This window comes from Oncorhynchus clarkii, chromosome 3, assembly GCF_045791955.1.
Source record: "Oncorhynchus clarkii lewisi isolate Uvic-CL-2024 chromosome 3, UVic_Ocla_1.0, whole genome shotgun sequence".
NCBI lineage: Eukaryota > Metazoa > Chordata > Actinopteri > Salmoniformes > Salmonidae > Oncorhynchus > Oncorhynchus clarkii.
Window position 1 is genome coordinate 78,348,920 of NC_092149.1, and position 16,055 is coordinate 78,364,974.

Sequence of the window (16,055 nt, forward strand, 5' to 3'; positions counted from 1 at the left end):
GGAAGAAGCCACTACTCCAAAACCGCCAAAGAAAAGCCAGACTACGGTTTGAAACTGCACATGGGGACAAAAATCATACATTTTGGAGAAATGTCTTCTGGTCTGATGAAACAAAAATATAACTGTTCGGCCATAATGACCATCGTTATGTTTAGAGAAAAAGGGGGAGGCATGCAAGCCGAAGACACTACAGAAGGTAGTGTGTACGGCCCAGTACATCACAGGGGCTAAGCTGCCTGCCATCCAGGACCTCTACACCAGGCAGTGTCAGAGGAAGGCCCTAAAAATTGTCAAAGACCCCCGTCACCCCAGTCATAGACTGTTCTCTCTACTACCACATGGCAAGCGGTACCGGAGTGCCAAGTCTAGGATAAAAAGGCTTCTCAGAACCCCACAACCCCTCTTTTTACGCTGCTGCTACTCTCTGTTTATCATATATGCATAGTCACTTTAACTATACATTCATGTACATACTACCTCAATTGGGCCGACCAACCAGTGCTCCCGCAAAATGGCTAACCGGGCTATCTGCATTGTGTCCCGTCACCCACCAACCCCTCTTTTACACTACTGCTACTCTCTGTTCATCATATATGCATAGTCACTTTAACCATATCTACATGTACATACTAACTCAATCAGCCTGACTAACCGGTGTCTGTATGTAGCCTCGCTACTGTATATAGCCTGTCTTTTTACTGTTGTTTTATTTCTTTACTTACCTATTGTTCATCTAATACCTTTTTTGTACTATTGGTTAGAGCCTGTAAGTAAGCATTTCACTGTAAGGTTGTATTCGGCACACGTGACAAATAAACTTTGATTCGATTTGTATGTGAACTTCTGACCCACTGGGAATGTGATGAAAGAAATAAAAGCTGAAAGAAATACTTCTCTCTACTATTATTCTTAAAATGAAGTGGTGACCTAAAACAGGGAATTTTTTAATAGGATTAAATATCAGGAATTGTGAAAAACTGAGTTTAAATGTATTTGGCTAAGGTGTATGTACCACCCACCACTGCGACCTGTATGCTCTAGTCGGCTGGCCCTCGCTACATGTTCGTAGCCAGACCGACTGGCTCCAGGTCATCTACAAGTCCATGCTAGGTAAAGCTCCGCCTTATCTCAGTTCACTGGTCACGATGGCAACACCCACCCGTAGCACGCGCTCCAGCAGGTGTATCTCACTGATCATCCCTAAAGCCAAAACCTCATTTGGCCGCCTTTCCTTCCAGTTCTCTGCTGCCCGAGACTGGAACGAATTGCAAAAATCGCTGAAGTTGGAGACTTTTATCTACCTCACCAACTTCAAACATCTGCTATCTGAGCAGCTGACCGATCGCTGCAGCTGTACATAGTCCATCGGTATACAGCCTACCCAATTTACCTACCTCATCCCCATACTGTTTATATTTTATTTACTTTTCTGCTCTTTTGCACACCAGTATCTCTACCTGCACATGTTCATCTGATCATTTATCACTCCAGTGTTAATCTGCTAAATTGTAATTATTCGCTCCTATGGCCTATTTATTGCCTACCTCCTCATGCCTTTTGCACACAATGTATATAGATTATTTTTTTCTACTATGTTATTGACTTGTTTATTGTTTACTCCATGTGTAACTCTGTGTTGTTGTCTGTTCACACTGCTATGCTTTATATTGGCCAGGTTGCAGTTGCAAATGAGAACTTGTTCTCAACTAGCCTACCTGGTTAAATAAAGGTGAAACTTAAAAAAATAAAAATGTAAACTTCCGACTTCAACTGTACATATACAGGGCCTTCAGAAAGTATTCACACCCCTTGACTTGTTCCACATTTTGTTGTGTTACAGACTAATTTTTAAATGGATTAAATGAAGATAGTTTTGTCACCGGTTTATACACCCTACCCTACAATGTCAAAGTGGAATTATGTTTTTTGAAATTGTATCAAATTAAATTAAATATTTAAAGCTGAAATATCTTGAGTCAATAAGAATTCAAACCCTTTGTTATGGCAAGCCTAAATAAGTTCAGAAGTAAACATTTGCTAAACAAGTCACATAAGTTCCATGGACTCACTCTGTGTGCAATAATAGTGTTTAACTTGATTTTTGAATGACAACCTCAACTCTGTACCCCATACATACAAATGGTCCCTCAGTCAATGGTAAGGTCCCTCAGTCAAGCAGTGAATTTCAAACAGATTCAACAACAAAGACCAGGGAGGTTTTCCAATGCCTCACAAAGAACATATTGGTAGGTGAGTAAAAATAAAAAAGCAGACATTGAATATCCCTTTAAGCATGGTGAAGTTATTAATTCCACTTTGGATGGTGTCTCAATACACCCAGTCACTATAAAGATTCAGGCGTCCTTCCCAACTCAGTTGCCAGGGATGAAGGAAACTGCTCAGGAATTTCGCTATGGGGCCAATGGTGATTTTAAACGTAGAGTTTAATTTCTGTGGATGTTAACCTGTTTAAGGAATTGTGAGAATGTCAATACATATCGGGGACCTAAGTATAGTGATAATATCGCATCTTTAGATCCCTGGCAGTTCTATCACTGAATGGACTAGTGTACTCTGCTCACACCCTCAAACAACCCTCCCAGTCATAGAGCTATGAAGGGGAAATAACAAGGCCTATAGCCTTCTATTGATTAGACCTATATTGTTATTCATGTGAGAGCGCTCTGACCCTGCCCATTGACCTTCCAGCAGTAGAGACTTGAGATGAGACCCATATTAGCCTACTCACTGCACACATACTCCATTGCATAGACACTCAGGAAGAAAATATTCAGACCGTTAGACCTGAATTGTCTTCATCGTCATTACCACCATAACTAGTCACCACCACCATCATCAAAACTAGCATCACCAGCATTATTGTCATCCTGATTATTGTATAAGTGGGATACTACCGCCTACTGTTCAGGCCATTTTGGCAATGTAAACAAAAGTTAGTCTTGCCATTAAAGCCTGTTGTTGGATTCGAGAGACTGAGAACCAGACACAAGAGGTATTGATTGAGCTGGGCAACTGCAACACAGTAGGCCGATACAATAGTATTGCAGACATACTGTACTCACAGGCAATGTAGGCGATCAAAGCGAGGGCGACCAGTAGCTTCATCATCCTTCTGTTTAGTCCTGAGATCACCCAGATGATCCGCTTCATCATCTGCTCAATGCAACATCGAACCCGGAAGCACGCGAGGCTCCGGTTTATAACATTTCAGAACTATGGACCAAAACGCGCGCTCCTTCTAGATTAAGACTTGTTTTGAAAATCTAATATATATCCTGCTAAAGGAACACTTTCTAGCTAGTATATTACAAGCAGGAATTAGGCACCTACGACTGGACAGAGGTTCATACGTGGCTACCTCCTGTCCTGTAAAAGCACAGCTAATTGTTAGCTAGTTAGCTTAGTATGCTACGTTAAACTCACTGCCACTTGTGGCTAGTCTACTCTCTTGGTCGTAGTACGACTTTCATTATCAGTGCCGCAAACCCTCGCCAGCTTTCAATTCAAAATGTACTTAATACACACAGTAGACTTCTGTACAACCACTGAATATTAGCTAGCTAGCTAGCTAGCTAGCTAGCTATCTGCCTGGTCACACACAACATTAGCAATTTCTTGATGAGCGAGACCTGCTATCTTTCATTACCATTACTTCCGCATAGTTTTCTAAAACATAACAACCTTATAATCAAAACAAGTTAGGAAGAAATATAATATCTTCCTAATGTTTAACTTATCCGGATAAAATTGTGCGAAATTCAGAGTTTATTCCCCTACTTGGCCGATAGCTGTCCAGGGTGATCGAGTATTCCTGACCTTGATTGAGCAGCCTGCCGCGATAGCACATATTCAAACATCTGATTTTGTAAGTGAAGACGTGGCATTTTTTGCATTTATTTGCGTACATACATATCTTATAATGATATTATACATGTACAATATTACCACCCAAAAGTTACAACTGCTCTATTTAAAAAACAAATCGCGATAGTGTATGATGAACTTTAACCTTAGGTGTTAATCACGCAGAGAATGTCGATCACAGAATCATTCACCGCATGCACAGTGGCTCATTCATAAACCTATGCACAGTTGAGTAATTGTCCACACCCATTCAAGGAGCTTCTCTGTTCCATGCGTCATTATAAAATATATTTTCTTTCCCCTGTCTATACTGGTAAGGGTCTTACGCTGGTCCTAGTACCCCGGTTGGGACCAACTGCTTAAGTTCATGGTGGCTGCTTTTTTAAAGGAGCCATTACTGTCTGGTGGTGATGTTCTCTGTGGAAAGTGATCCAGCTTTAACACTGGGTCTATTGCAATGAACATAAAAAAGAAAATGAATTAGCTATGAAGTCAAAACATTGAATAGATCTTCAGCAAAGCAGAATGAGATTAAGTGTTTTCTGAATATCACTTCTACACAGAGAGAGGTTGTGTGTTTATATAACCTTCATATCTAGTACATTTATATTTGCAGAATAACACTTAATGAATGATCCGTGGTTCGATTATTTCAACAGATAAAAAATTAAACCTATCTATGACAAAAGCCATTTTATTTCCTACAGTGATATTTTCAACTCCAGAGTTATAGTTACAGTGCATTCGGAAAGTATTCAGACCCCTTCACTTTTTACACATTTTGTTACATTACAGCCTTATTCTAAAATGGATTATATTTCCCCCCCATCAGTCTACACACAATAACTCATAATGACAAAGCAAAAATAGTTTTTTTGAAATTTGTGCAAATGTATAATTATATTATTTTTACTGAAATATTACATCTACATAAGTATTCAGACCCTTTACTTAGTACTTTGTTGATGCACCTTTGGCAGCAATTACAGCCTTTAGTTTTCTTAGGTACTATACTGCAAGCTTAGCACACCTGTATTTGGGGAGTTTCTCCCATTCTTCTCTGCAGATCCTCTCAAGCTCTGTCAGGTTGGACGGAGAGCGTCGCTGAACAGCTATTTTCAGGTCTCTCCAGACACGTTCGATCGGGTTCAAATCCAGGCTCTGGCTGGGCAACTTAAGGACATTCAGTCACTTGTCCCGAAGCCACTCCTGCGTAGTCTTGGCTGTATGCTTAGGGTCGTTGTCCTGTTGGAAGGCGATCCGTCGCCCCAGTCTGAGGTCCTGAGAGCAGTTTTTCATCAAGTATCTCCGTTCTTTGCTCCAATCATCTTTCCATACTGAATGGTCTCCTAGTCCAAGCCGCTGAAAAACATCCTAATAGCATGATGCTGCCATGACCGTGCTTCACCGTAGGGATGGTGACAGGTTTCCTCCAGACGTGGCGCTTGGCATTCAGGTCAAAGAGTTCAATCTTGGTTTCCTCAGACCAGAGAATCTTGTTTCTCATGGTCTGAGAGTCTTTAGATGTCTTTTGGCAAACTCCAAGTGAGCTGTCATGTGCCTTTTACTGAGTAGTGGCTTCCATCTGGCCACTACCATAAAGGCCTAATTGATGGAGTGCTGCAGAGGTGGTTGTCTTTCTGGAAGGTTCTCCCATCTCCACAGGGAAACTCTCGATTCTGTCAGAGTGACCATCGGGTTCTCTGTCACCCCCCTGACCAAGGCCCTTCTCCCCCAATTGCTCAGTTTGGCCAGGCAGCCAGCTCTAGGAAGCGTCTTAGTGGTTCCAAACTTCTTCCATTTAAGAATTATGGCGGCCACTGTGTTCTGAAGACCTTCAATGCTGCAGAAATGTTTTGGTACCCTTCCCCAGATCTCTACCTCGACACAATCCTGTCTCGGATCTCTACAGACAATTCCTTCGACCTCATGGCTTGGATTTTGCTCTGACATGCACTGTCAACTGTGGGACCTTATATAGACAGGTGTGTGTCTTTCCAAATCAATGTGACGCCCTGACCATAGAGAGCCCTTGTTTCTCTATGGTGTAGTAGGTCAGGGCTTGACTAGGGGGTATTCTAGTTTATAATTGCTATGTTGTGTTCTAGTTTATATTTTCTATGTTGGTGTTTTGTATGATTCCCAATTGGAGGCAGCTGGTAATTGTTGTCTCTAATTGGGGATCATATTTAAGTATCTATTTTTCCCACCTGTGTTTGTGGGATATTGTTTTGTGTTTGTGCATGTGCACCACGTAGTCATATTTAGTTGTTTGTTTATTGACGTATTTTGTTTTAAATATGTGGAACAGTCCCCAGTCCAGAACCGCCGGCAACGGTCCCCGGTCCGGAACCTCTGGCGACGGTCCCCGGTCCGGAATCTCCGGCGACGGTCCCCGGTCCGGAACCTCCTGCGACGGTCCCCGGTCCGGAACCTCCTGCGACGGGCCCCGGTCCGGAACCTCCTGCGACGGTCCACGGTCCGGAACCTCCTGCGACGGTCCACGGTCCGGAACCTCCTGCGACGGTCAACGGTCGGGAACCTTCTGCGACGGTCCCCGGTCCGGGAACCTCCTGCGACGGTCTACGGTCCGGAACATCCAGCGAGGGTCAACGGTCTGGAGCTTCCAGGAAAAGCGTCCAGTCCAGGGAAAGAGCCTTCCTCTGCGCCGGTGGCCAGTCCAGCTCCAAGGCCGGAGCCTTCCTCTGCGCCGGTGCCCAGTCCGGGCACGGCGTCCAGTCCCGCTCCATAGCAGGAGCCTTCCTCTGCACCGGTGCCTAGTTCGGGCACGGCATCCGGTCCTGCTCCATAGCAGGAGCCTTCCTCTGCACCGGTGCCTAGTTTGGGCACGGCATCCGGTCCCGCTCCATAGCAGGAGCCTTCCTCTGTGCCGATGCCCAGTCCAGGCATGGTGTCCAGTCCAGCTCCAGGGCAGGAGCCTTCCTCTGCGCCGGTGCCCAGTCCAGTGGCCGGAGCCTTCCTCAGCACCAGTGTCCAGTCCAGGCACGGCAACCAGCCCAGCACCAAGGCGGGAGCCTTCCTCTGCGCCGGTGCCCAGTCCAAGCACGGTGGCCAGCCCAGCTCCATGGCCGGAGCCTTCTTCTGCGCCGATGCCCAGTCCAGGCACGGCGTTCAGCCCGGCGCCATGGTCGGATCCGGGGTTCGGTGGGGGGGCGATGACCCGCACCGGAGCTGCCACCGACACTAGTCACCCCCCCCCCATTTAGTTTCAGGTTTTGCGGCCGGAGTCCGCACCTTTAGGGGGGCGGGTACTGTCACGCCCTGACCATAGAGAGCCCTTGTTTCTCTATGGTGTAGTAGGTCAGGGCTTGACTAGGGGGTATTCTAGTTTATAATTTCTATGTTGTGTTCTAGTTTATATTTTCTATGTTGGTCTTTTGTATGATTGGATGCAGCTGGTAATTGTTGTCTCTAATTGGGGATCATATTTAAGTAGCTATTTTTCCCACCTGTGTTTGTGGGATATTGTTTTGTGTTTGTGCATGTGCACCACGAAGTCACATTTAGTTGTTTGTTTATTGATATATTTTGTTTTGTTTAAGTTTCTCTTTGAATTAAATATGTGGAACTCAACATCCGCTGCGCCTTGGTCCCGTTCTTACGACAGCCGTGACAATCATGTCCAATCAATTGAATTTGCCACAGGTGGACTCTAATCATGTTGTAGAAACATCTCAAGGATGATCAATGGAAACAGGATGCACCTGAGCTCATTTTCAAGTCTCATAGCAAAGTGTCTGAATACTTATGTAAATAAGGTATTTCTGTTTTTTTTATTTAATATATTTGCAAAAAATTCTAAACATGTTATGGTGTATTTTATGTAGATTGCTGAAATGTTTTATTTATTTAATACATTTTAGACTAAGGCTGTAATGGAACAAAAAGTGCAAAAAAGTTGAGTGCTCTGAGTACTTTCCGAAGGCACTGTATATATTTGTTTGTACTTCCGGCGCCGACAGAGATGGCCGCCTCGCTTCGCGTTCCTAGGAAACTATGCAGTTTTTTGTTTTTTTACGTGTTATTTCTTACATTAGTACCCCAGGTCATCTTAGGTTTCATTACATACAGTCGAGAAGAACTACTGAATATAAGATCAGCATCAACTCACCATCAGTACGACCAAGAATATGTTTTTCGCGACGCGGATCCTGTGTTCTGCCTTACAAACAGGACAACGGAGTGGATCCTATGCAGCGACCCAAAAAAACGACTCCGAAAGAGAGGGAAACGAGGCGGTCTTCTGGTCAGACTCCGGAGACGGGCACAGCGCGCACCACTCCCTAGCATTCTTCTTGCCAATGTCCAGTCTCTTGACAACAAGGTTGATGAAATCCGAGCAAGGGTAGCATTCCAGAGGGACATCAGAGACTGTAACGTTCTGTGCTTCACGGAAACGTGGCTTACTGGAGAGACGCAATCCGAAGCGGTGCAGCCAACAGGTTTCTCCACGCATCGCGCTGACAGGAAAAAACATCTTTCTGGTAAAAAGAGGGGCGGGGGCGTATGCCTTATGACTAACGTGACATGGTGCGATGAAAGAAACATACAGGAACTCAAATCCTTCTGTTCACCTGATTTAGAATTCCTCACAATCAAATGTAGACCGCATTATCTACCAAGAGAATTCTCTTCGATTATAATCACAGCCGTATATATCCCCCCCCAAGCAGACACATCGATGGCTCTGAACGAACTTTATTTAACTCTCTGCAAACTGGAAACAATTTATCCGGAGGCTGCATTCATTGTAGCTGGGGATTTTAACAAGGCTAATCTGAAAACAAGACTCCCCAAATTTTATCAGCATATCGATTGCGCAACCAGGGGAGGAAAGACCTTGGACCATTGTTACTCTAACTTCCGCGACGCATATAAGGCCCTGCCCCGCCCCCCTTTCGGAAAAGCTGACCACGACTCCATTTTGTTGATCCCTGCCTACAGACAGAAACTAAAACAAGAGGCTCCCACGCTGAGGTCTGTCCAACGCTGGTCCGACAAAGCTGACTCCACACTCCAAGACTGCTTCCATCACGTGGACTGGGAGATGTTTCGTATTGCGTCAGATAACAACATTGACGAATACGCTGATTCGGTGTGCGAGTTCATTAGAACGTGCGTTGAAGATGTCGTTCCCATAGCAACGATTAAAACATTCCCTAACCAGAAACCGTGGATTGATGGCAGCATTCGTGTGAAACTGAAAGCGCGAACCACTGCTTTTAATCAGGGCAAGGTGTCTGGTAACATGACCGAATACAAACAGTGCAGCTATTCCCTCCGCAAGGCTATCAAACAAGCTAAGCGCCAGTACAGAGACAAAGTAGAATCTCAATTCAACGGCTCAGACACAAGAGGCATGTGGCAGGGTCTACAGTCAATCACGGACTACAGGAAGAAACCCAGCCCAGTCACGGACCAGGATGTCTTGCTCCCAGGCAGACTAAATAACTTTTTTGCCCGCTTTGAGGACAATACAGTGCCACTGACACGGCCTGCAACGAAAACATGCGGTCTCTCCTTCACTGCAGCCGAGGTGAGTAAGACATTTAAACGTGTTAACCCTCGCAAGGCTGCAGGCCCAGATGGCATCCCCAGCCGCGCCCTCAGAGCATGCGCAGACCAGCTGGCCGGTGTGTTTACGGACATATTCAATCAATCCCTATACCAGTCTGCTGTTCCCACATGCTTCAAGAGGGCCACCATTGTTCCTGTTCCCAAGAAAGCTAAGGTAACTGAGCTAAATGACTACCGCCCCGTAGCACTCACATCCGTCATCATGAAGTGCTTTGAGAGACTAGTCAAGGACCATATCACCTCCACCCTACCTGACACCCTAGACCCACTCCAATTTGCTTACCGCCCAAATAGGTCCACAGACGATGCAATCTCAACCACACTGCACACTGCCCTAACCCATCTGGACAAGAGGAATACCTATGTGAGAATGCTGTTCATCGACTACAGCTCGGCATTCAACACCATAGTACCCTCCAAGCTCGTCATCAAGCTCGAGACCCTGGGTCTCGACCCCGCCCTGTGCAACTGGGTACTGGACTTCCTGACGGGCCGCCCCCAGGTGGTGAGGGTAGGCAACAACATCTCCTCCCCGCTGATCCTCAACACTGGGGCCCCACAAGGTTGCGTTCTGAGCCCTCTCCTGTACTCCCTGTTCACCCACGACTGCGTGGCCACGCACGCCTCCAACTCAATCATCAAGTTTGCGGACGACACAACAGTGGTAGGCTTGATTACCAACAACGATGAGACGGCCTACAGGGAGGAGGTGAGGGCCCTCGGAGTGTGGTGTCAGGAAAACAACCTCACACTCAACGTCAACAAAACTAAGGAGATGATTGTGGACTTCAGGAAACAGCAGAGGGAACACCCCCCTATCCACATCGATGGAACAGTAGTGGAGAGGGTAGCAAGTTTTAAGTTCCTCGGCATACACATCACAGACAAACTGAATTGGTCCACTCACACAGACAGCATCGTGAAGAAGGCGCAGCAGCGCCTCTTCAACCTCAGGAGGCTGAAGAAATTCGGCTTGTCACCAAAAGCACTCACAAACTTCTACAGATGCACAATCGAGAGCATCCTGGCGGGCTGTATCACCGCCTGGTATGGCAACTGCACCGCCCTCAACCGTAAGGCTCTCCAGAGGGTAGTGAGGTCTGCACAACGCATCACCGGGGGCAAACTACCTGCCCTCCAGGACACCTACACCACCCGATGTCACAGGAAGGCCATAAAGATCATCAAGGACATCAACCACCCGAGCCACTGCCTGTTCACCCCGCTATCATCCAGAAGGCGAGGTCAGTACAGGTGCATCAAAGCTGGGACCGAGAGACTGAAAAACAGCTTCTATCTCAAGGCCATCAGACTGTTAAACAGCCACCACTAACACTGAGTGGCTGCTGCCAACACACTGACACTGACTCAACTCCAGCCACTTTAATAAATGGGAATTGATGGGAAATGATGTAAATATATCACTAGCCACTTTAAACAATGCTACCTTATATAAATGTTACTTACCCTACATTATTCATCTCATACGCATACGTATATACTGTACTCTATATCATCGACGGTATCCTTATGTAATACATGTATCACTAGCCACTTTATACTATACTATGCCACTTTGTTTACATACTCATCTCATTTGTACATACTGTACCCGATACCATCTACTGTATCTTGCCTATGCTGCTCTGTACCATCACTCATTCATATATCCTTATGTACATATTCTTTATCCCCTTACACTGTGTACAAGACAGTAGTTTTGGAATTGTTAGTTAGATTACTTGTTATTACTGCATTGTCGGAACTAGAAGCACAAGCATTTCGCTACACTCGCATTAACATCTGCTAACCATGTGTATGTGACAAATAAAATTTGATTTGATTTTTGTATTCCTGACTGACTAACATTGTTATGATCTTGCTCGCTCTGATATTTCTTGTCATGCCCTGACCATAGTTTGCTTTGTATGTTTCTATGTTTTGTTTGGTCAGGGTGTGATCTGAGTGGGCATTCTATGTTGGATGTCTAGTTTGTCTGTTTCTGTGTTTGGCCTGATATGGTTCTCAATCAGAGGCAGGTGTTAGTCGTTGTCTCTGATTGGGAACCATATTTAGGTAGCCTGTTTTGTCATTGTGGGTTGTGGGTGATTGTCTATGTTAGTTGCTTGTGTCAGCACAGTGCTTAGTATAGCTTCATGGTCGTTATTCGTTTATTGTTTTGTATAGTTTGTTCTCTGTTCATTAAAGGATGACGATCGTGACATTTCTTCATTTCTTGGGAGTTTTTTTTATTTTTGGGATTATGTGTGTATTGTTATTGTATTGATATATATACTGCACTGTTTGTGCTTGAAACATAAGCATTTTGCTGCTCTTGCGATCTTCAATTCTGTGTACGTGAATAATCAACTTTAATTTGATTTAATCCATTGCTGAAGAACATTATTTGTGCAGGGCTCCCTTGTAAAATATACCTTGGTCTTAATGGTACTCCACGCTGATAGGATGAAGGTCAAATAAAGTATTTTGAAAATGTTTTTGTCCATAAGTATCATTTGCAATGCCTTATGTGGGCCAATATATTGAGTGTGGTTTTATACATGCATGATATTGCCTGCCTATGGCAGCAGTGGGAAGTCTATTTCAGGACCATCTCAGCCCTGCTCTGACTGCTACCTCATTCACCTACCTCTCTCTGTCCTGGGTTTACCCTCTGGGGATTAAGAGACAGAGTAGGAATGAGTGTTGAGTAGGAGTTGTCTTCGTCTTCAACATTGTTTGGTGAAGAGCAGAGAAGGGCACTTGTGGAGGACCGGTGGTGAAGAACATTCAGGGAAACAGTGAAACAGGCAAACGAGATCATTAGTCGAAGGAGACATGGAACGCTGGTGAACTTCAGAGTCCATGCTGTATTCAACCCTCCTCGCTGTGTTGTGACCATCCATCAGGAGGGGCCAGTATTGTGTCTGGAGAGCCATTGTATTAATCCCTTAACAAACGTAGAACATCAATTATGCTTCAACATATGAACTCATCGTAATCTTAGTTGTATCAGGTGTGTTTGTGCTTGGGTTGGAAGAAAACTTTACACCCACTGCGTTTCCTAGTGTTTTCCAATGTGAAAATGTTCTAATGCAACATCATAGAAAGAATCGCTCACAAATAGTTAATACATGCACACACAATAACACTCGCATGACTGTATTCATCTTCACCTTGACACCAGGCCAGCCATAACATAAAATAAACTCTAGAACTGAACGTAAGGACTCTCATTTAAAATGTAATTACACTATAAGAGAAGTAAGAAGTCTCAGCAATGGGTACATCAAGCACTGCTCCAGCACCCCTGAAACCCAGGTGTAATAAGCAAGCTGCTGCTGTTGCATTTCTCTCAGATGTGTAATTTACTAACCACACATGTTGAGCCGTTGTACAGAGCATGCCCTAAACTACTGAGAATAAAAATATATTCACTAAATTATGATCCAGGTTGCTTTATTGAGAGGTAATGCATTACCAGTTAGGTAGCTGGCTTTTTCTATATATGAATAAAGCCGCCCACCTTAATCACACACACTTCACATGTGCAGACATTTGTTGTGACAGTTTTGTCAGGTCAGGAAAGGAAGCAAATGATGTCAGTCTCTTTTCAAAGTCATGGATTGTGTGGTAAGATTGTCACTTGACTGGTGGTATTTCAAAACACACATAAACACGTCACCTACACTGACTTGCATTGATGTGAAATGCATATGTTTAATCTCAAACACACAGACACACAGACACACACACACACACACACACACACACACACACACACACACACACACACACACACACACACACACACACACACACACACACACACCCACCCACGCCTATTTACTCCCATTTATTTCCTGGCTTCTGCTCGGCTTCTTGCTGCGAGGCAGGTGTTTGATTTAATTTGTTTTTCGCGAAGATTCCCCCTGTCTCTATTTATAATGTTTACACCCCTCCAATAAATCTGAATTATTCCATTTGATTCGCAGGGAAACTATTGTACCCTAATATCATCAGAAATGTATCACGAATCCAATCTCTATTATAGTTTTTTTCGATGGCTAAACGACAGTGGGCACAACTGGAGTCACATGTGCAAAACTCTAACTACAGTCTGCACTACCAACAGTCACCTGAGCTAAACAGTTCACATCACCTGCAAAACTCATTCCAAGCAACACAACTCTTAACACATGGCTCAAAACACGCTCAGTGCAGCCAAACACTATGCACAACCCTCACTGAGATAACACACACTGCCACTCAGAACACACTGAGAGTAAAAACACTAGCATCAAACACCAATACAGAAAATACAAACTATTCATCATTACAGTTTGAACAATTTCAGTGACTTCATACAAAGTAATATTTTCTTCAAAGAAAAGAGTGACATTATTTCACATGATTTATTACAATTTTTAGAACATAACAATTCTTTAAGGTAAATGAAAATTAGCAGTTTGCTTCAATAGTCTGTAGTAATTTACGGAATTACAGTAATGAGAAAAAAAAGGTAGAAACTAAAAGTACATACTGTAATTCGAACAAATAATTGAGGGGCTAATCCTGCCTCTCTCTAGCATCAGGCCACAGGTTTTCTTCAACATCACATCTAATGTTTTCTCTTGCCATGCACCTGGGGAAGAACCTTCTGGAGTGCCTTATCCATCCCTGGCAGTCCTCTGGACTCGTGTCCTCACATCCGGCACGCATGGCTTCCAAAAGAGACATTTGGTCATGTGGGTGGTGACCAAACACTTTCCACCTCCAGGCAGAGAAAAACTCCTCTATTGGATTGAGGAAGGGTGAATATGCAGGCAGGTACAAAACCATAAATCTGTGATGTGCTGCAAACCAATCTGTGACAGCTGCAGAGTGGTGAAAAGCAACGTTATCGCAAACTATGACAAAAACTTGGGGGTTTCTTACTGGCTCCCCCTGTTCTGCTGGCACTAGCTGAACATAGAGCTGTTCTAGGAAAGCTATAAGCCTTTCTGTGTTGTATGGGCCAATGAGTGGTGTGTTGAGAAGCAAACCATCATTGGCCATTGCAGCACACATGGTGATATTTCCCCCCCTTTGGCCTGGAACCTCCACAGTGGCCCTTTGACCTATAACATTCCTTCCTCTGTGCCGTGTTTTGGCAAGGTTAAATCCAGCTTCATCGATAAATACAAATGAATGTGGTCTTTCCAGTGCTTCCACATCCATTACTCTCTGAAAAACAGTAAGTGCACAGTTTTACTGTAGAAATGCTAGTGTTTTTTTTTACTGTAAATATTTTGTATAGCTGTGTACGTAACCTCAGACGTCTTACCTGGACATATTGGTATCTTTGCTCTTTTACCCGTTCACTGTTTCTCTCGACCGGTACAGTGTATAACTGTTTCATTGTAACTTGGTGTTTCTTTAGGACTCGAGAAATAGTTGTTGTGCTGACAGAATTAACATTTTCAAATATATCATTATCAGCCAGCACTCTATCTTGAATCTCCCGCAGTTTTATTGCATTGTTGACAACAACCATGTCAACAATAGCATTTTCCTGCGGATCTGAAAATATTTTTCCTCTTCCCCCTGTTGGGGGCAGCCTTTGGGTCCTGTTGTAAAAATATATTTTACAGTCAAACTTACTGTAATATATATCTGTGTAAATATTCTATAATTGCAATACAAAATAGTTTCCTGTAATGTTTTCATTTACTGTAAGGATGTAACTCTCACCTGTTTGCATGATGGAAAATTCGCATTACAGATGCCACTGTGGATCTTTGCAGATTGGGTTGCACCCTCAACCCTGCCTCTCTCAATGAGAGACCATGGTTCACAACATGGTCTATACGTGTAGCCCTTATTTCATCTGAAATAACAGCTCTTTGTCTTCTTTGTCTTCCTCCACGCATCCACCCTCTCCCTGCCACCCTTCTCCCTCCACGAACCCATCTTCCTTGTTCCATTTCCAAAATGAGTCTTTCTGAGCTCTACCTATATATACTGTAATATGTGTGTGTGTTCACTAACAAGTCTAAAACAAGACACCTGCTCAGCCTTTCAGCTGAAATTGCAATCAGCAGTGTTTGAAAGGCACAAGGCTAAAATCTATTCCGTTTTGAATGTGTGGTTCACAGTTTTGACAGCAGTGTGTTAGCATTTGAACAAAGTGCTGGAAATCCACAGTGTTGTGCAGGTTGTGGTTAAAGTCATGGGATAAGTGTGTAGAGTTTTGAAAACTGTGTTCAAGCAATGAAAAACGAACTAGAGTTTGGTCCACATGAACTGCTGCTGTGCAGACTGTAGTTAGAGTTTTGCACATGTGACTCCAGTTGTGTCCACTGTCGTTTAGCAATCGAAAAAAACTGTAACAAGAATATTCCAACGCACATCTGGAATCCGGTAACATGGAATTCTGCTGCTAACAGCTTACTTTTTTCTCCTCTTGTTCAAAAGTCGCCAGCAGACCAGCAAATGAGCGTGAAGCTCCTTGGAATTGTCCCAAGACACTTCATTGGAGTGTTTACAAGCAAATAATCAACAAAAACAACTTTTAGAACTTTGAACGATGT

The 16,055-nt window shown here is 44.0% G+C and overlaps 1 protein-coding gene across 1 annotated transcript in view; it reads right to left on the reverse strand.

The window, feature by feature from the left end:
• LOC139405041 (UDP-glucuronate decarboxylase 1) overlaps positions 1-3,834 on the reverse strand; it is a 98,072-nt gene extending 94,238 nt beyond the window's left edge. The window contains exons 1-2 of the mRNA XM_071147557.1: positions 3,799-3,834; positions 3,084-3,174 (exon numbers count right to left, since the gene is read on the reverse strand). Of these exons, the coding sequence (XP_071003658.1) occupies positions 3,084-3,174 (91 nt within the window). The 5' untranslated portion in view covers positions 3,799-3,834. The remainder of the gene's footprint in view (positions 1-3,083; positions 3,175-3,798) is intronic.
• Positions 3,835-16,055: the final 12,221 nt, after the last annotated feature.